General features: G+C 43.1%; 2 protein-coding genes across 11 annotated transcripts in view; one reads left to right on the forward strand and one right to left on the reverse strand.

Annotated features, from left to right (window-relative positions):
• Positions 1 to 13711, forward strand: part of LOC146204252 (uncharacterized) — a 67397-nt gene extending 53686 nt beyond the window's left edge. For 4 of the 7 annotated variants that reach the window (XM_084589200.1, XM_084589195.1, XM_084589201.1 and 1 more), the window contains one exon: positions 9454 to 13711. In XM_084589200.1, the coding sequence (XP_084445326.1) occupies positions 9454 to 9574 (121 nt within the window). In that variant the 3' untranslated portion in view covers positions 9575 to 13711. Of the gene's footprint in view, positions 1 to 1475; positions 1522 to 4415; positions 4525 to 9453 lie in introns of all 7 variants that reach the window. The other 3 variants (XM_084589197.1, XM_084589196.1, XM_084589199.1) reach the window with 3 other exon arrangements.
• Positions 13712 to 13847: 136 nt separating this feature from the next.
• The window catches only part of LOC146204253 (uncharacterized), a 61819-nt gene continuing 55079 nt past the window's right edge, over positions 13848 to 20587 (reverse strand). For 2 of the 4 annotated variants that reach the window (XM_084589194.1, XM_084589193.1), the window contains exons 15-16: positions 19889 to 20023; positions 13848 to 14958 (exon numbers count right to left, since the gene is read on the reverse strand). In XM_084589194.1, the coding sequence (XP_084445320.1) occupies positions 14914 to 14958; positions 19889 to 20023 (180 nt within the window). In that variant the 3' untranslated portion in view covers positions 13848 to 14913. Of the gene's footprint in view, positions 14959 to 19888; positions 20024 to 20587 lie in introns of those variants that run through there. The other 2 variants (XR_014703961.1, XR_014703962.1) reach the window with 2 other exon arrangements.

Raw genomic sequence — 20587 nt, forward strand, 5'->3', positions numbered from 1 at the left:
GGCTTAGATAAGGTGTTTATTTTTCATATTTTCATTTTCATGGTTTCATTCCCTAGTTGTTCTCGCTGTTACAGTGCACTGTTATGATTTACGATCCTCAGATTATGTCGCATGCTTGTGTTTCCTTTTTCCTATTCTAGGAATAAAACTTAAGTTAGTAGATTGTGCTTAACCTCAGTATTTGTCCAGTTCCTTTGTTCGTGCACAACTAAGCAGCGCAGCATTTATGAGATGTTCCAACTAGCCCAGTTCCAAGCACTTCTTGAGTTTAATGTCCCAAAATGGAATTGGCTATGACGGGTGTGAAACAAGCAGAATAGATGACACATATTCGAATAAAAAATTTCCAAGTATATTCAAAAACATCAGCAGATCGCGCAAATTTCGCTGCAAGCGATCTTGCACTAATGCACTAATCTGCATTAATGCGTCTCTCCTAGAGAGCAAAGAGAAAAAAATGAGAGCATTCTCACAGGCCTTCATGTATATATTAACCTGTGAATGACCTTGGCTACATATGTAAGATGAGACAGACGTTAAACATCTTTTTTATCGAGCAGGCGAAAGCAGGTTGGCAGCGCACTATGCGAACATGTTACAATTACTAAAAGATTGAGTTCTTATTAAATATGAAATTCTATGACTTAAGTTGGCGGTAAAGTGAACTAGAAATTAATTTCTAGTTCATTATATATAGTTGCCGATAATATTGTTCCTTAAGTGAAAGTGCTTGAAGCAGTTAGAAAGGCGCGCAGTCAAAAGAATCGGCATTTGAAAACAACTTCCAGTCAGCCACATCGTCGTCCTCCTTGCATGCGCTAGGAATAGGCCCGGGAGTTGAGCAATGTTGACTATTAGTCTTTCTTGTACATTGCACTTTCTCGTTTTATTTTAACTTAATCACTCACTGCAGTCGCCTACGCACCGTAGCCGCGTGCCGTTGAGGCCACGGATAAGGAAGCCAATGCAGCGCTCTTCGCCAGGTAATTCCAGCAGTAATCGGCTGATAACGGGCTGAAATACTCTCCAGGCATAAACCAAACTATTTCTACGCAGAAGCGAAGCTTACGCTTCAGAATATTCGCACGCGCGAACTGATTTCGAAGGCAGCGTCGCTTGCCTGCTGTGTAGGCACGCTGTGCTTTTGCCTATACCCCATGTCTCTGCCGATTGCAGCGCCACCTTTGTTTACAAATATGACGCTTGTCTATACTAAAACAAAAAACAACTTTTGGGCACATCCTGATTTCTCTAGTTCAGTAGATGCAGCAGGCATGCATTTAGGTGTGCTGAGAGTTCCATTTTATTATAACGGCTGATGAGAAAATGCTCCTAATAGATGCCGGAACAGCTTTCTTCAGAAATTGCATGCGAATTGTTTTTCCTTTTTGACGATGCTTAAACGCATCTGGCGCTTATTCTTTACCTTCATATCGCTCACTTATTTTAAACCACCCATTCTGCTTGCTTTCCAGAGATTTCCTTCCCCCACTTTGGTGCCTAGAAGTATCATTTGGCTTGGTGAGCATTGTCCCCTCAGTTTAGGGCCACAGTGCAGAACACACCCAGCATTTTCCTGAGTGCCTTAAGGACTTCTTTCCTTGTTTTATTTGTATCATTGTAGTAACCAGCTGCATCATCCACGTCATTGGCTAGCAGAAATTGGTAGCATAAGGCCAAACTTGCAAATCTGGCGCGCAGTAGATATATATGTGTACAAAGGTGTTGTGAACGAGTCTTGGAACGCTCGCTAAGAAAGCGGGGTAAGCCCGGTTTGAAGCATTTCAAAGGTCATCTGCCAGCAGCATTGAGAACTAGGCAAAAGAAGAAACTGACGTATGAATTACAGAACAAAAATTATCACACTTTTATATGCAACTCGTTTAAAGAAAACAAACTATACTTTGAGCCACCGCTCCTGGCGGGACTTCTCAGCCGCTTCTATTGCTCATTTCAGTTTGTAATTTTAAAGACATGTTGTTAAGGTGTGATACTATTTTTTAATGACAAAATTAAAAATTTTTTTTTTTCCCAATTTCACCTATCATTCCCACTTAAATTGGACCCTCTAAATAAACACCCTGTATGCGTGCAAATGCATGGATATACCGGTGTACTGCCTGTAGATTTTCCATTATTTGTTGTTTCAATTTCTCATATTTCCACAAACAGTGTTGGGCATTTTTTGTCCAGCAGGCAAACCATCCCATGTTCAACATACTTTTGGTTGAGTTATCACTTTATCACTGCTGCTTCCCATGGATTTAAAGATATATGAGTGGTGATTCCAGGGGAAAATTTGAGTGAAGAAGGTGCACTTGTAGTGGATACGATAAAAATATCTCTGGTGAGGTCTACTGTGTTGTGTCGCTCATTTTGTGGAAATATATTTATAATGGTGCATATTAAAAATGTTCAAATAAACAGTTTATTTAATTTTTTTCTGGTTATCAAACTTGTTGCAAACTGCCAAATATATGAAAAGAAGGAATTCTTAGCAGCCTCATGTCATTATGGAAGTTTAAATTTTTGACAGTTTGTAAGCAGTTCGCTACAATACCAGTTTGGCACCAGTGACAGCTTTTCAAGCCCATAAGGTTTGTCCAGGGTGGAATTTTTGTTTTCCAGAAACTGTAAATTGTCATGTTGAGGCAGCAGTGGAAGCTACAGCTTGTGTGACAGTGTGGGTTCACTATGGCATTACATGTTGCCAGGCATTGAGGCTGAATAAGTATTTCTGGGCTGTTACCAGTGAATTGTGTAAAATATTGTGCCTTTGTTACAGGTGTTACAAAAACAGTAAAGCTCTGCTAAGACACATCATCCACTCATGGTAGCCATCCTGTTTGCAGTCAGCGGTGTGCAGGGTACTTTTCCCCCACTTCTGCCTCAGCACAGATCAAACTCTTTTTAGTAATAACTGAAGTCACCACCTTACCACAAATTTAATTTAGCACTTCAAAGTTGTATGTGCAGTTCCTAGATGAACAAATGGCGTGAACTTGAGAGGTATTTTGAAGCTGTCTTGTTGTGCTACTAGCCTAGGTAAAGCCTGCACAAGCATTACTGAAGCGGAATATGCACTTTTGTGAATCCCTGCACCATACAAGCATGATGTGTCTTCCAGTGCACTTGTAGTGTGTGACATTTTGCTGCGACAGAGATGTGAAGCTATGAAAAAGTGCGGGCTTAGTGAAATATTGTTCTAAATTTTTTCTTATTGCTGATTATTAAACATGCCAAATTAAAAATGGCTGTACATTAACTCTGTGATAGCATTACGTTAACTTAGATCTAAGTTCAATTTTTTTGTTATAGACAAGCATCATGCTTGTAAACAAAGGTGGTGCTGCGATCGGCAGCAACATGGGGTGTAGGCAAAAACGCAGCATGCCTACACAGCGCCAAGCGATTCTGCCTTCGAAACCAGTTCACGCGTGCGAATATTCTGAACCGTAAGCTTCGCTTGTGTGTAGAAATGGTTTGGTTTATGCCTGGAGAGTAGTTCAGCACTTTTAGAGCCAATTACTGCTGGAATTACCTGGCGAAGAGCTGCATTGGCTTCCTTTGCCATGGCCTCAACAGCGTGCGGCTATGGTGGACGACTGTAGCAACTGATTACGTTAAATGAAAATGAGAAAATGCAATGTATAAGAAAAACTAACAATCAACACTGTTCAACTCCCGGGCCTATTGCTAACGCATGAAAGCAGGACAACGATGAATTACTGGAAGTGTGTTTTTTCATACGACTCTTTTGATGATGGGCGAACTTCCCCTGCTTCATCTGAGTACCTTCACTCTAAAGAACAATATTACCGGCAACTATAGGGAACTAGAAATCATATTTCTAGGTCACTGTACCTGCAACATGATAGAACTAAAATCTTTTAGTTCTTTGTAACATTCACATATAGTGCGCTGCCAACTTGTTTTATCCTGGTCGATAAAAAAAAAAGTTTCACGTCTGTTTCATTGTATAGACGTGTCAAAGTCATTCACAGGTTAATATATACATTAGGGCTTTTAAGAATGCTCTCATTTTGTTTTCTTTGCTCTATAGGAGAGGTGCATGAGCGCAGATGCAATATTCTCCATGATTGCTTGCAGAGAAATTTAAGCGATCTGCTGAATTTTTTTTTTTAATATATTTGGAACATTTTTATACAAATGCGCATCATCTTATTCTGGTTACTTTGCACTCCTCATAACCAAATCCACTTTGGGCATTAAACTCTATATACCATATATACCATACTTCAATATTATATCCTGCTCGATCAGAGCTAGGTTGTACGTGGATATTTAACTCGTTCGTCAGGTTCCTAATGACCTTCAAGAAGAAAATTTAATAATCTGAGAAATAACGCTGCTTGATTTTGCCGGAATCCTAACGGTGTTTATTCGCTTTCTAGGACTGGTGATGAAGAGTCACTCGTTGAAACTCGCGAAAGTGAAAACAGAAAAGCTATACTTTGCTAACCGGGCCCGTTTCGGCAATACGCGCTGGAGTGAACGCTCAAGGTAACTGCAGTTACCTTTGCAGCAGCTTTTGCGTCCTTTTCTGTACGAACATATACAGGGACAGTACTGCAATATGTACAACAAAACGTGCACATGCTGCAGACGTTTGCTAGTGCACTCTTCGTTGTGCGGCCGAACAGCGACCACAAACATTAGGAGTTGCAAACTAACTGATCAAGTTCCAATGCAACGCACGTTAGCCGCGAAGCGCTGAAGGGTCTACTCGTCGCGCTCAACGCCGCTGCGCTTTGCTCTCATCTTTATTCGACCTCGTGGCGTAACCAACCGCACCACAGCTTGCAGGAATATCGGGAATTATGCTCGAAAGCATGTTAGTCTTTAGGCCTACATTTCTGCTTCTCCTGTCTAGATCATTTATCATAAGTTGCAATTGGTCCCGAGTTACTTACCAAGGCAATGTCATCAGCGAATCGCAGATTACTGAGATATTCTGCATCGATCCTGATGCCTAACTGCTCCCATTCCATGCCTTTGAATACACTCTCTAAGCAAGCTGTAAATAGCACTGGGGACTGGGAGATTGTCTCCCCTTGCCTAGCACCTTTCTTCATTAAGTAACCAATTGGATTCCGAGGGAAGGTAAGCGTAGCAGGGGGCGGCAGAAGATTAGGTGGGTGGATGAGATTAAAACATTAGCAGGGGTCAAGTGGATGCAGCTAGCACAGGACCGGGTTAATTGGAAGAAAATGGGAGAGGTCTTCGCCCTGCAGCGGGTATAGTCCGGCTGATGATGATGATGATGATGCTCGAAAGCACAGCAAGTGCCGCGTATTCAATGCAGATGGCCTGGTTTTTTGCCTACACCCCGAAAGTCACTGCTGTCGCTAGCGCTGCTATATCTCCACTGACGTCACAGGCTGACGCTTGTCTATAGTTCGGTGGAACAGGAATTAGAAACCAGTATTGCAGTTCAGCAAGGTTCAAAACAGTAATCTAGGCAGCCTAATATTGTTATAAATGAAAAGTTCCGTGCTTACCTAGTGGTAGTTTGTAGAACAGCTTATATACATTTTACTCCTGTTTGTGATCATGTATGAAGAAGGGTTTTGAAACTGACACAGTGAAATGCTTGCTAAATTTAAGTTTTTTGCCTTCCTTTAACGCATCCAACTTTCAACACTTACTTTCATGTCCTCCCAAGCTGCTGCATACTGAACAGCAGCACTGTGAAGGAATGAGAGAGAGTGCAAAGAGGGAGAAGAGAGGGGGGGCTTTTAAGACTATGGTTGCTTCTAGACTATATGATGAAGGCATAAGAAAACAAGTGCAATTTTCTGCCATGAAATTGCACACTCCAATATTTCATTTGATGTATGTAGTAGTTGCTTAGATATTTTTGGAAAGTCTCAATGCAAGATTTATCACATTTAGGATTGAATACTACAGGTGGAAAAATTTTTCTTAACTAGTACTGGGCTTATAAATATGCCTATACATGGCTAAAGAAGCCGGCGTCATTCACTGAAGCAAAGGAATGTTATTTCAGTTATTACTGTGGTTTTGGATAGAAAAAGTAAACTCAACTAATCATTTCAAATAGGAGACAATTATGCACAAAGAAGCAAACCATGTGCCACTGGTGTGAGCCAAACCCATAACTGCATCATTTGCAGTGCTGTACCGAGCTACAACAGCAGCTGTATTGCCTCAAGCTTCTGTAACATGCAGAAGTTATGGATTTTATAATCACTGCATGCAGCATGCAGTTGTCTTTTTTCCTTTTAGCAACATTATCGTCTATGTAATATAATTACAAACTTAATTCCTTTCTCTAATTGTAAATTATTTACCATCCCAGATGTGACATATGGGCCGAGGGGTGCTGTATTAGAGGGCTCTGGGTTTAGACTACCTGGGGTCTTTACTGCACGCTGATATTGCACAGTACCTACAGCACACAGGCATCTTATGCAGTTTGTCTCCATCAAACCAGAGTGGCTGATATATTGGACCCAGTTCCTCCGCTCAGACTCTGTAGCCAAGCGCTGGAATACCAGGCCACCATAGCCAATCTTTCTGCTACCAACACTACCACAAAGGAATGTTTCTCGGTGCCTTCCTTTGCTTCAGATGCCAATGGCTTCTTTTGTGCATTGATCCTAACAAGTGAAATTATCTACTTTATTCTTGTCTACTAATACTTAGCATGCAGGCCAAGCTTAGCAGTAATGCTGTGCCACCAGAAGGGAAAGACCAATCTGCATTTTATTGGCTGATCTAGCAAATTCTTTCAAAAACTTAAGAGATGTAGAGTTTGAAGTGGAAAGATAATATTTTTAGGAATAAACTCTCAGCTGCTTTAAAATTTATAATTGTGCATTGGACGCGTGACATGTAAAACAAGAGTGAAAATGCAAAAGAAAGTGATTGCCATGATGCAGTGAGCCAGGAAGTTCAAATTTGGTGCCGTAGTCATAGCCACACTGCATCAGAGAACATTGCATTTGCAGAGAGCTTACTGCACACTTCATGTGCTCAGCTATTAATTCTAGAGGCAAGCTTCAGTTTCGTTTGGGAAGATATTGTGGGGCCACTTTGTGTGCAAGAGTACTTGACATAGATTTAAAACCTTGCTTTAACCGTGCCTCACAAACATGCCATACTCTGGATCCACAAGTCTCGGTGGAATGATGCCTATCTCAAAGGAGCTAGCCTAGTTGGTAGCTCCTGCCAACCCGGGATTGTGACCTGACCTGAAGTCCTCACTAGCACTAGCTAACTAGCTAGGACTGTTACATTAACTGAAATCCACCATGGCGATTCAGTTCTCCACTCATGTTGCTGTGGGATGTTAAAACCTTTCAAGCCAAACTATTTTCTTCCCGAAAAGATTTCGTAACTTAGTGCCCGAGGCAACGTGGGCACATGTTCATGCATCCAGATTTTAATGAAAATGAAATAGAAAAGTGTAAGTTGTGGAGCTTAATTTCTCACAACAACACATGGGCTATGAGAAATGCGATAGTGGAGGACTGCAGATTGATTCAATCCACCTGGGTTTCTTAATGTTCAACAACATTGCACAACAGATGGGCGTGTCAGTATTTTGTCTTCATCAAAATATGGCTGCTGCACCTTGGATTGAATCCACAGCCTTGAGATCAGCAGCTGAATGCCAGAGCCACCGAGCTCGGTTTTAAGATAGAATGCAAAACATCAGTGAAGTATAGGTAATATTTCTAGGGACCCTAGTATAGGGAAATGAAGGAACCTCGGGTGGCAAGCATCAATTCAGAAGGCTTTGATATGCTGAGCCTTTGTTTAGCTTACACAGTACATGAAAATTTCGTTGATTTGACCCTTATTTTGGAAATCCGCATAGTTTGAACTAGAAGCGTCGTCCTGGCCAGTGCCCATGTAAGTCTATGGCATTGGATGCTCATTAGTCCAGGCATGTGCGCGCTTGCACTAGTTAATTCAGGCCACATTAAGGCACAGACCGCAGAGCCAGTGATCATCCAAATAGACCTCCCCACGTCTGAATTGCATGGAACAGTGGTGTCTGAGCACCTTAGGCGTGTGCTATGGCAGGCTCGATGACGATCGAAATGCCCCCCATTGCTGAAATATGGACCAGCAGTATAGTTTATTTCACTTGTCTTAAATTCATGCCGCCATGCTTTAACCATCGGGTGCATGTGTCAGCTGTTTTAAACACTGCGTTGTATGTCGCAAGTCTTTCAGGTTTAGTTTGGGATGGTTCTAATGCCTGGGCATATTTACCTCCCATCTATGTGCTTCATCCAATCTTCTGCATAACTCACGTTTCGAGGATGCATCGCAGTCAGTGCACTGCAGTGTGGTGAAGCATACTCAAAATGCGACACAGTGTGAAGAGGCACTACTGATGCTGCGTCCCACTGTTAAAAGGGCCACAGAAGCACTTAAAATTTTGGAGTAGCTTCTAGCATTTCCAAGTTTGTACTAAGCAGAGGTCTAGAGGGAAGCAATATAATATTGTCATATCTTAGTTTTCATCTCATAACCATATCACAGGCGTTCATTAGATAAAATTGCTTTGATGCAAACACTCTTTGGCAGTTTCTTTAGGGCTAATTGACAATTCATTTTTTTTTGGCCCCTCGAGGGCCGAATTTTACTGTAAAAGGAAAAGTGAACGCATTTTTTCAGTCTGTGAGGTGGTGATCAGAAGCAAAAGCTATGATCCTCAACAATTAGAAACAGCATTTCTGATCAGTTTCAGTAATCATTAGGAGCTATAATATGCCAGAGTAAGTAAGATACGCCGAATAATTAATTACCACACAAAATAGCAATTGTTTTACCACATGAAATAGCAATCGTTGCTAGGCTAACCACATTGCATACTATGCACACATAAGCTATTCTAAATGGTCCGCTCACTCATAAAAGGTGAAAGAAAGCAGCTTAGCAAAAAAAAAGACATCTGTTCAAACTCTGCACTAATGTAGCTTAGGTGCCACTAAACTCGCTAATACAAAAAAAAAAAAAAAAAAAAAAAAAAAAAAAAAAAAAAAAACAACAACAACAACAACAACAAAGAAACCTACATTTCCAAGACAGTGTAGAATTGAATATATTTCTGTAAATTCCTGTATGTATAATGCCTGGTTTTAGAATCCTAGCCTTCCAAAGGATCCCTGTACTATGTGTAGGCAGGCTGTGTAGGAAAACAAAAAAAATAGCACTCACCTTGTTTTCCTAACATTCAAAGGTAATACGTTTAGGCTTCATTGTGCAGTTGTTTACAACAGAGTACCCTAAGAGAACTTTCTAATGCAAGTGGATTCATGGTGGATTCACGAGTGGCCAGCAGCAGCACCAAATGATTCCAGATTAAACGTACATAGCGTTTTGCAGAGGTTACTGTGTCCTGTGCTTTATTTCAAGAATACTTTTTTTTTTATATCCCACCCCTCCCCCCAGGAAGTTGGAGAGAGAGCTTGAGCAACTATGGCAAGTGTTTGCCCACGAGACTGAGCTAAAGGCATTGCCAGGCGACACGGCACAAGCATTCGCTCTCCATCAACTTGCATCACAAAATTAGAACTGTACGATTTCTGCATTTACACCAGGTGCATCTTTCTTCTATTTTTCACCTGTGCCCTCCTTGGTAGAATAGCGGTTGGCATTATACTGTACAGCAGCACGATTCAATGTAGAATGGAGGGCTGCTTTGTCAGTGGAATTTTCACGTACAAAAGCTGTCATGCAGCGCTACTACTTGTCAGCACGGTTGAAAATATATTGGCTAATGTGAATGTTCTTTTTTTAATCAACTGACCTTAACTTGGAAAGGTTCAGCAGTTTCCATGTGCCACACTGTCCATCCTTGTATGAACCATTGCTTAGAGTGCAATTCTGGTGCTTTTAAAACATTTTAAGTCAATGATAACATCACATTCCTTTTTTTTTTTTTTTTTTTTTTCAATTCATTTTTCAGGATATAAATGTAGAACTGTTTTAAAACAACAAACCAGTACTGTTCATGACCAGAAAGCTGCTCTGGTGAATGAAATTCAGACATTGGAAAACACGGCTATGTGCATTGAATGACTAAAATAACTGGGAATGATCACTCGGTTCATTCCTAGAAAAATCCCCAAAATTTGTGGTGTGGGGAGCTAGCAGTAATGATATTGTGACATTAGGTATGCAGTTTTGCCCGCAGAAATCTTAACTGAGGCCACAGAAATGGAAGACTTTAAAATCTATTTGCACTGGGATGAATTGCAACATGGCTTCCGAACTTGGTGGAAACAATCGGATCGGAGAGGCAAACCATGGCTCTGTCTCGATTGTAGACGTTTCATTAGAATTCTCATGAAAAACTCCAGAGTTGCCCTCAACACCAGCACACCAAGATCTATATCATTAAGCAGCATCAGGCGTACTTGGCTTGCTCATAAAGATTTTAAGCAATATAAAGCCAGCACTGGATATACAAGTGAATGCCAGTGGTCATCCTTTACTTTCATTTTCATGGCCAAAGAAAAAAACGCTCTAGGAATACACAGTTGCACACACCATTATGTGACGTGGCTACCTTCCTTTTTATTTCTGCACCATGCCGTGGTAAATTTTAATTTGTGTGACTACTAGGGGTGTGTGAATATTTCAATATGAGTATGTTGGTATGAATATTGGAAAAACTGATATACAGAATTTTCAACAAAAATATTCAAAAATTCAGAATTTTCACCATAATGCTTGACTGTGTGCATAGTTTCTTACTCTTACCTAGAGGGAAAGCTGTGCTGCCATCTATGGGAGCTTACATGGAGTTTCCTGACGACCAGTTCAGCCACCATGGTAGCTCAAAGCATCATGGGCCGGAGAGCTACCGAGTGCAGAACTACAACGTTTGGCCAAAACTAATGCAAAGATAAACATTGTGATACCGTAAACAATGTTCTAACATTCAATTTCGTGACTATAAATTGCAAAAAGAGAGAGAAGTGGCATGTCAGTGTGAAATTTATCCAGTATAAGCGATGGCTCTTTCTCCTATTGGCTTAGCTTTTGAGCAGCACAAATATCAATATTTTGCACTTAATAGGCACACTTTGAAATAATAAAAAAAAAAAAAAAAACGTTTTGGAAATATTTATAGCTGTGCAATCAAGAGAAACTTTTATTGGCGACGTCTGCTTTTGAGTCTTCGCTACTATGGCTTTTGCGGTTTATGTACGCATCTCGAGATGATGATGAAAAAAGAAACATCATAGTAACGCCACACCGTGCACCCGAAAAAAACAATGTCCCACATCAAGTAGGGCACGGCCCATGATTCTTAGCGCGCCCATGGTGGTTGAAGTGCAGCGCCCTCAGCTTTCCCTCTAGTTAGTGTAAGAAACTCTACGACTGCGTGGATTGTGCAGTGGAGCATGATTAGAATGCAATGCGGTTGATTTGTGCAGGGGGCCTTCCTGACACTGCGTGCAAAGCAAAGCACTTTACAAAATGAGTAAAAAAAATGTTCTCATTTATATTCAGACAACCATACTGCAATTTTCCATCAGATAAAATTACTGTGATCAGGGGTGGAAGCAAGCATATTGGAGCAGATTTGGAGCAATAAAATGAGTTCTGGAGCACATTTCTAGGGTCAAACACTTTTGACAGTTTGTTTTCTATTCCTTTTTATGCAGCTTTCAATGTTTTTCTGACTGTGCACGCACCTCTGACAAGACAAATGGCCGCCAAAACATGTAAAAATGTTTAAAACAATTTTTTTTTAAACTCGTCAGGTATTCAATATTTGCACACCCATAATGATTACTGGACCTGCTAGACCTTTCTTCAGTGAATTTTGACACTACACATGGTTAATAAAAAATGGAAGCTTGTATTTACTGCATTTTGATGCCACCCTGAACATGTTTACCTTAATGAATATGTTTATTTACCATTTGCATGGTCCAGTAATAAGAAACTCCGAAGATTATACCCTAGAGCAATATATATAATGGCCACTCAAAATTATGCCAATAACTGATGTAAGCAGCTGTAAACTGCACATAGCTTTGCAAGACAACCTATTTATGGCCATGTATCATGGGTAGAGCTCGGCACAGGCATTTGGCCTGTATTTATTAAATTTGAGTTGAGAGTTATTTGTCTTGGGCGGACTGGCCTGGAACCGTCAATCCAGAGTACATGCAACAAAGACAAATATAGCGTCCTTTTGGTGCATGAGAATGCGCTCTCACCATGAACAGATTCTGCGCCGCCCATAAATGACTGGCAAGATGGGCCACAAGTGGGCTATCTAGTGTTGTTAGCCTCCCCCGCTTCGGTAAAACCAGTGCAGATGTTTCAGTACGAATTTTGAGATTAGTGCCGTGGCATCATGAGCCTTTGTTGCGGCTCACCCTTGGCATCAAAACAGCAGTGGGCAGCATAGTGCGGCACCAAAGCACCTGTAGTGCGTGAGGATTATTTTTTTTTTTTCAACCTAGAATAAGGCACTCCCTTAAAGAAAAAAAATCTGTGAAGATGGAAACTTGACCGCAGTCGCACTCTCGTTGCTAGCTTTCTTGTGGTGCAGGCTTGGTTGGTGCTTCACTGGAATTGCTATTCGGTGAAGTTAAGCAGCACAATCATTTCTTTGTGTCACCATCACTTCAGCTGCACTTACAGCTTGCACGCAGCTCTAATCACTAACAAAGCAAGTCTACAGAAGCAGCAAAGAAATCTACAGCTGCACTTCATGGTAGTCTAGCTCTACTTTCCTAAATATTGTTTATTTGCTGTTAGGGGGAATGAATGAGGTCCTTCAAAACCTACTCATTTCCCATTCATTTCACTTGGACCAGAATAAAATGCGATGGGAATCATTTTTAAACTATGCTGAAGCTTGCACTGCAGAGCAGAGATCGATGTGTCATTTACAAAAGTGTTCTCGGCTTACTGGTATGTGGCAGTATTCAGATAGTGAAGAAATGGAGTGATAAAAATTAACCCTTTGCAACCCATGCTTTTTCCCAAGCATTACAAAATTCCACACAAATGGCAAATAGCAGCAAGTGGTAGACTACCAAATAATTGTGATACAGACGCTCCTTTTGTAGTACATACCCCAACTGTTACAAACTGCTGGCATGACCCCCCAACTTGACAACTGCGGTCCACATATGTGCACTGCAGTGGCTAGCAGCAGATACTTGGGGAACAGAACTCTTTCCAGTTTTTAAGCCACTTTTTTATGGCTCCATACGGCACAAAATGAGAAATTTTGAGTGCGGGCCACATCGAACAGCAGGTGTGGTGTCACCTTTAACCAAATGTGTCTCCAAATTCACTTACAGTAGGTTGAAACTGTTTACATGGATTATAGCATCACAAGAGTAGTTTAATGCACAGACTGTGCATGTACAGCATTACAGAGCGATCATCAAGTAGATGGCCTCTTACTAGTGCTTGTTCATGGCATCGTTGCAACACGACAATGCCTGCACAAACAGATTAAACAGCTGTTTGGATTTGCTTCCTCAGTTCTGTGAAAGCTATATAGCCACCTTTGTTGTCTGATGTTGCATTAGCAGAACACCCCATTCAGTACACCCCGGCAAATTAACCTGAGTAATTTACTCATGCACATTTTTACGAGTGATTTGAACCCGATGGCTTTCATTTTATACATACTCAGTTGGCTCACATAATAAACTGAGTCTTCTTAAAACCTTGACTTGTACAATTATTTTGTGCCATTTGGTCTACTTCTTGATTTATGGCCAAAGCTAGTGTTACACCATGTGCATCATGTTGCATCATCATGTCTTGTGACTAGATCTTGATGCACAGGAAAAAAAAGAAGCAACAGTCCTGATGTTATTTTATTGATATATAACACTTCATTCTGTGAATGTGAAACAAGAATGTCAATGAACAAAAAAAGTCAATGGGAACGTCGACGTCACGAAGTTTTATGGAATCATTTACCCTGACATTTGGGCAATAATTGATGAATGCAAATGTGAAATACAGAGCCATGTTAAGAGCAAGGTTGCTGTAGTCCACTGCAAGCTTATCGACAGAGGCGTCAATGTTGCACGAGCTGCTGGCCTGTGACGCAGTCCCGGGTCCCGTCTTGATTCAAAGCACACAGGATGGCGTTTAGCCAGGTAGCATTCTTCTCAAAAGAGCAGTGGAGATCAGTTCCAAATGATGTAACGACACGCAGGTCAGCTGTTTTCTTCTTTCTTTTCTTTTTTTCTTTTTTTTTTCGGGCATTGTGGTGCATCTGCGACGTATTCCTGCCTCAGGCTCATCGACCCCCGGGAAGATTAGCCGGCAGCTAACTAGGCTTCCGCATGTAAGCAGTCCAAGGGCCCTCTCCCCATTTATCTGCAAGAAGACACTGCCATGTTTGTGATGCGTGCCCCTTAGCTGCTGCTGCTTGGTCCTCTCCAAGGCCGGAATCCTCTGGTGCAGCTCAAAACTTAATGCATGGGAAAAGGGTGGGATGGGAGAGCTTGTCCCTCTGGTTCTTGCATGTCTACAACATTCTGTCCATACTTACCATCATCTGCTAGCAGCGGAAACTACCTAGCAACAACATGAGTGCATATCTGTCACCTTCCACACAATGGCTCTAAAAATTACACAAAAGAGAAACAACCATCATGCATTCCCACAAATCTTAAACACAAAAAGAAAAAAAAGAAAGCACTATAACCAGAGGGACAAAACTACTAAAAGGGATGGAGTGGACTGGGGAAACAGGTGGGGCCGCAAGAAAGCTCTACTACCTGACACATGCTGGTGACAGGCAGATAGGGCGTAGATGAAGGTGCCGGGGAGGAGTCCCCCGCCTGTTGTCGACATGGACTTGCGTGAACACTTATTATTGGTTGCTGAAATTCATCGAATTAATAGTAGCTTCTAACGCCGCCTTACAGGGCTTCGGCTGCCACTACGCTTGGACTCCTGGAGAAAAAAAAAAAAAAAAAAAAAAAGCAGAAAATGAAAAACCCTAAAAAATGCAAAACAATTCTATGCAAGGAAGGCACCATGAACCTCTGATTACAATTTGGCTAAGGGTGTGACAGCTGTACAATTCTGACACCAATTTCTATGCTTTGCTGCGCTAAATGCATTAAAATGACTAAAAATACAGCAACCTGTGCCAGAGTAGGTGCACCCAAAGCTATTTTTCGCCCAGTAAGTGCCTGCTGGTTCTCGAACGTACACTGCACTTTCATCACCTGATGTACTTCACCTTCCTAATACAGTAAAAGCAACTCGTATCCCACAGGTTTACAAACCTGTGGGATACAAGTTGAGCTTTTAGTACTGTATTAATTCGAATTATGAAAACTCGAACTAATAACAGTAAGCGAAAATGGACGAATTTGAAACCCGGAGGGCAAGAAAAACATTAAAAAAAAAAAAAAAAAAAAGGAAAAACCAGTCATCACCTTCTGCCTTTCCTCTTTGAGGGCTAGTCGCCACCCTGTCTTATAGTTCGCGAATGTGATGCAGGAAGTCTCCTTCCCCTTCTTCGAAGCTGAAGATAAGGCGCGCATGATATTCAGCGCTCCGATTACTTGTGCCACGGACGGACGCATAGACGCCCCTTTCTCTTCGTCGTTCTCATCTTCTGCCTCTTCTGGGACAGACTGCTCACCCACAACTTGAGCAATATCGTCCTCATCAGTAAGGGCACCGCACACCGCTGCCTACATTAACATAGTCACCGAAATTGACATAGTGCAGCACACATCGCTGCAGGCAGGTGTTCCCGACTCCCGTCATTGCCACTTTCCTACATGCTGCCAGCAGCGAAGCCGAAACAGTTTGCTATTGTGGATGGCGTGACCTGCTCCCATGCCTGCACCAACATGTGGAGTGCTGTAAGTAACTGGATGTTGCAGCTCTTCTGGTTACCTGTGTACAATATCGCATGCTTCAGCATGTGGCGTGGTCCATCGGATGCAGTGCTGCAGTCGTGTTGGCGGGCAGAAAGGCAAACTTTGTAGCTTCCAGCTCGGCGTCGACCTTGTGTGCTGAGCAGTCAGCGACAATAAGTAAGACTCTTCTCTTCCTTTGTTCCATCCTTCGATCAAACTTGAGCAGCCACCAGTCATCCATGCCTTGGTGTTGGTCATGCACTCTGTTGGCAGTGTTTTAATGTTCTTAAAACACCGGGCCGTATGTGCCTTCCCGATTACAAAAAAATGGGACCTTCTCCGCCCTGCTCAAGGCACCGCTTCACCATGTTGTGCACGTTTCTGCGTCTACCTGCTTCGCTTCAACGGACAACACACAGAAGACAAGGTTATGTCTGTCCCTAAAGTGGTGTAACCATATTTCGGAGGCCACAAAATCTTGCACGTTCATGAGCAGGGCGAAATCGACCGCTTTCGCCATAACAATCGAGCCGCAGCATGGCAGATCTGCGCTTCTCATTTATTTTACTCATGTGATAACAGTGGTCTCAACTTTAGGATACTTAGCTAACCGTAGCCTAACCGTAACTGTAGCATTCTCCTGCTGCTGACATCTGCTCCATAAGCATCCTCGATGGCTTTCCTGTTGCGGATGTACAGCTAGAAGCAAAATTAGAGGGAACGCGGGAGCGCGTGGCCTCCACACTTTGTAAAGCGCTGCCACCGACAGGCGATGGGAATCATCGGTAAAGGCGCACGCAAAGAAAGCTTGTCAGCTGCTCTTTCTGAGTATGCCCCTGGTGCCACCCATTCTTTTGTCTTCTGTTGGTGGGAGCGCTTTGCTAACTGCAAAGGCCACACACTCCTGTGTTCCCTCACATATTGCTTCTAGCTGTATGTCGACAATGTGCTTGGTGGAATTCTGTGCTTTTCTGCTATTTTCAATTTACTGGCCGTGCACGTGTAATCACTACTTTCCCCTTCACCATCTCGGCACAGCACTTTCCATAAGAACGTATCTCGCTCACCGCAAGCGGCGTGCAAAACTAGTGCGCACAAGAATAACGTGGTCTGTCACACCGGACACTGCAAGCCTACAACGTTGCTCGCATTCGCTGCAACAAGGATCCGGTTGGCGCATGTTCCAGCTTGCCCCATCTCCCAACACGATGTCACTGACCCCGATGTTCTTGTCACCTATCATTTAGCCGTGAAAACTTTCTATGGTGGTTTTCAAAGACTACGCTTGGCAGCGCGGGGTTCAAATGCTGGGTGGTGGCAGCAATTTTTGAATGAATTAACAAATACAGTTAAGCCTGGTTATGACGAAATTGTAAAATGTCCACGATTTTTCGTTATATCCAGGTTTTCGTTACACGCAGTTTGCGTGTGAAAACCCAAAAGGACAATGTAGAACGAAAGCCAGATTAAGATTTGGTGTAAGGGAAACCATCTTGAAGGTGTTTACATTAAATCAGAATTATTTGAAGTCATAGAAGCGGACGTTTCGCGATCGCGCGGCGCAACTGCTGCTGCGGTGAAGTGGGGAAAAGGGGTGGAGGAAGATTCAGTCTGGAGAGAGCGCGCACGTTGGCGCCGCCGTTATAACACTGGTCCGCGCGCTCGCCCACCATTGCTGCCCATGGAAACAGGCTCTGCCTCAAGTTTCCAGCGTGCTCCACTGTTCCCACTACTAGAGGTGTGCACGGGCCGAAATTTTGAGCTCGAGCACAGCCCAGCCCGACACTGAAAGGGCCTTAGTCCGGCACGGCCCAGTGCTCATAATTAAGGCCCGGCTTAAATCCGGATCATGAATCTGGCAGCGCTGAAGTTTCTTCCGCTGCTCTCACTAAGGGCTGGAATAACTAATGCGTTCTCATGAAAACAAGTTTTTTGTACATCTTCCTTGCTTCTCTAAAAGCGCGCAGGCTCTATGAGCAAAGGGTTAATTTTGTGGCTGTGTGCCTTTCACGGTGCTGCAACTTGGACTATAGGAGTTATGCCCCGCTTCCAACGAGGCTATGTCGAGGCCATGAGCAAGCCACAAAAGAGACTTGAGAGGGGTCAGCAGGGCGCTAATCTCGAAACTGATAATGAAACGCCTATTAATGGCGCGGGCGCATTGGTGGACAGGCAGATCGACGTAGGATGAGAACTCAGACGCTCTCGGGTTGGTAGGATGTCAGAGGATGCATCGCACTATGGCCATATTTGCGCTTTGCAGTACAGGGTTCGGTGTGTCCGGCCCGGCCCGCCCAAGTCAAATATAGCCTGGCCCGAGACCGGCTCGAGCCCGACGCAGAGGACTTCAGAGTAGCCCGAGCCCAGCTCAGGTATTGGCGGGCCAAGCCGGCTACGGGTTTTCGGGCCGGCCTGAGCCCGTGCACACCTCTACCCACTACCGATGCATGGGAATCCGTGAGCGACCGCATGGAAGCGATGGACGCGCGCTGCTCGCCCGGTGTCTTTTTTTGTTATTTTTTACAGCTTTTAAGCACGAACTAGTGCCATGTTCCGGCAGTAAAAGCAGCGGAGACTGCTGCGTCTGCCACGGAAATGCGGCGTCGGTGCTGAAACGGCGCGTTTTATCAACTGCGGTCACTCGTCACTATAGTAGGCGTTCCTCTCACTTCAGTTTGTGTTTTATCGCCCTGAAACTTGCGGGGTTCGGCCAAATTACCCGCAGAGCATGCAATGTTACCAACAATCTTGGAATCAACGATGTACAGGCCGGCTGCAGACGACTCTGCACTAAATGTTGCAATTCAATGTTAAGGGGCAGGAGGGCCTTTCAGGCAGTGTCCAATGCATGGACCTTGCAGTAGCAGACTTTGCTAGCTTCAAAAATGTGTCGAAGCAGCTTAACTCAAAGCATGGTCGAGACTGATGGCCCCTTCACCTGCAGCTGATGTTGGGGGTTGCATTCCACGTTGATGAGCGAAATTCTGCTCTAGTTTCAGTTTCAAATCATGTTTGCTACTGTCAGACATGCTGATGTCGCATCCACAAGTTGAGCAAAATGTTTGCAGTTTCTCGATGTCGCGAAATACAGACATTCAGAACTACAAAATCTCGAAAACTTCTCCAAATATTTTTTCTTGGGCTTTGATATCGCCTGATAGGCATCAATCACACAAGAATTTAAACTTTACACCGTGCACTGTACACAGCCAGACTAGCTAACAGTGAACATACAAGAAGCTTTAAACGGCTAAGGATGCCAATGGTGCTAGTGCAGGCAATGATGCTAGGGATTACGATGCAGCTCCGCTTCTGTTTAAGAAAACAACAAAAAAAAAAAAAAAAAAAAAAAAAAAATCTTGTGTGGGCAGAGGCAACAATCTCAAAGTACAAAAATGCACAGTCCGTGCGAATTGGGAGGGTTGTCAGGTATGCGTGTGATTCGCACTTTAGTGAACTGCAGATTCCATGCATAAAATTCTTGAGTGCACGTGATCCATCAGCAACCATGCACCTCTTTGGGCTGCTCCAGAGAGCCGGTACTAGGAGCATTTACCCCCTTTTAACTATGCACTTTTAGCCTGCCCCGTATTCCAGTGCTCCTACTGGGCTGTCATCCCCCTGCTCCTGCTGTCATCTGTGCCCACTGCTGCACTCATCATGCAATTCAGGCTGGACATTGTCCAGCTGTGCCAATGCTGCCTTGACACAAGTCTCAGTTTGGGAACCTGTTTCATTCAACTGTTGCATGCCCAGCAGCATCTTAATTAATGAGCATCTGACACCACGTGCTTATAATATGCATTGGCTGGAACTATACAGGCTGTCATGAATTTAAAAATTGAGGTTTTAAGGTATTTGTTATGCTAGATGCATAACATGCAGTCCGATTGTCCAAAAACATTACAGAGAGGTGCCAATGAACCCTTCAGGTCACTGTTGAGACCACACTACGAACGAATTGGTTCTGTACTATGAACTACACTTTCGCAGGCTAGGAACAGTACCTGCTTCGCCTTCGCAGCAACGTCACGTGCAAGAGCTCGCTTGCGGCGGTCTTCCTCCTCTTGGAGCTGCTGCTGCTGCCGCCGCCGCTCCCGCTCTTGCCTCCGCTGCTTCCGCTCTTCTTCTTTGCGTGCTACCTATGAGTGCATTTTTGATGTCACAGGGAGAGTTTGGTGTCAGAAATGAGTACAAAAATATTGGCCTATTCTGGCAAACCTCAGCACCTGGTGGTAGTAAGGGCATAACTCAAAATAGAAGCAGGGAATTGTACCAGTATCAACGACGGTTTTAAAATACCACTCCCAGCATATCATTTCCAATTCATCCGGCATGTAATGAAGGAACTCGAGTGTCCAAAATTAGTTTGTGCAACTGCTCAAGGCTTGAAATTCGTTCAAGGCTGCCCATAACCGAGAAAGATGGTGTTAAGATTAGTGGCCCCTTAAGTGACATCCTCTCGTAAAGACAGGAGATGCACTCTGCAGTAAGGAACCACCTTTTTGCTTATTTGCTTTGTTATTACATTACTTAGGAAAAAGGAAACCACGAGACACTAAAACCTTAAACAAAAAACTAGGTGCGTGAAGGATTCTACTATAATGCCCTCGATAAAGTTGAGCAATAACTATAATTAGTATGATGACTCAAGCATACACTTTAGTTATGTTCAGCATGCATTAAACAAAAAAGTCTAGGTGTGT

The sequence above is a fragment of the Amblyomma maculatum genome, chromosome 1, assembly GCF_055883805.1.
Source record: "Amblyomma maculatum isolate TAMU_Amacu chromosome 1, ASM5588380v1, whole genome shotgun sequence".
NCBI lineage: Eukaryota > Metazoa > Arthropoda > Arachnida > Ixodida > Ixodidae > Amblyomma > Amblyomma maculatum.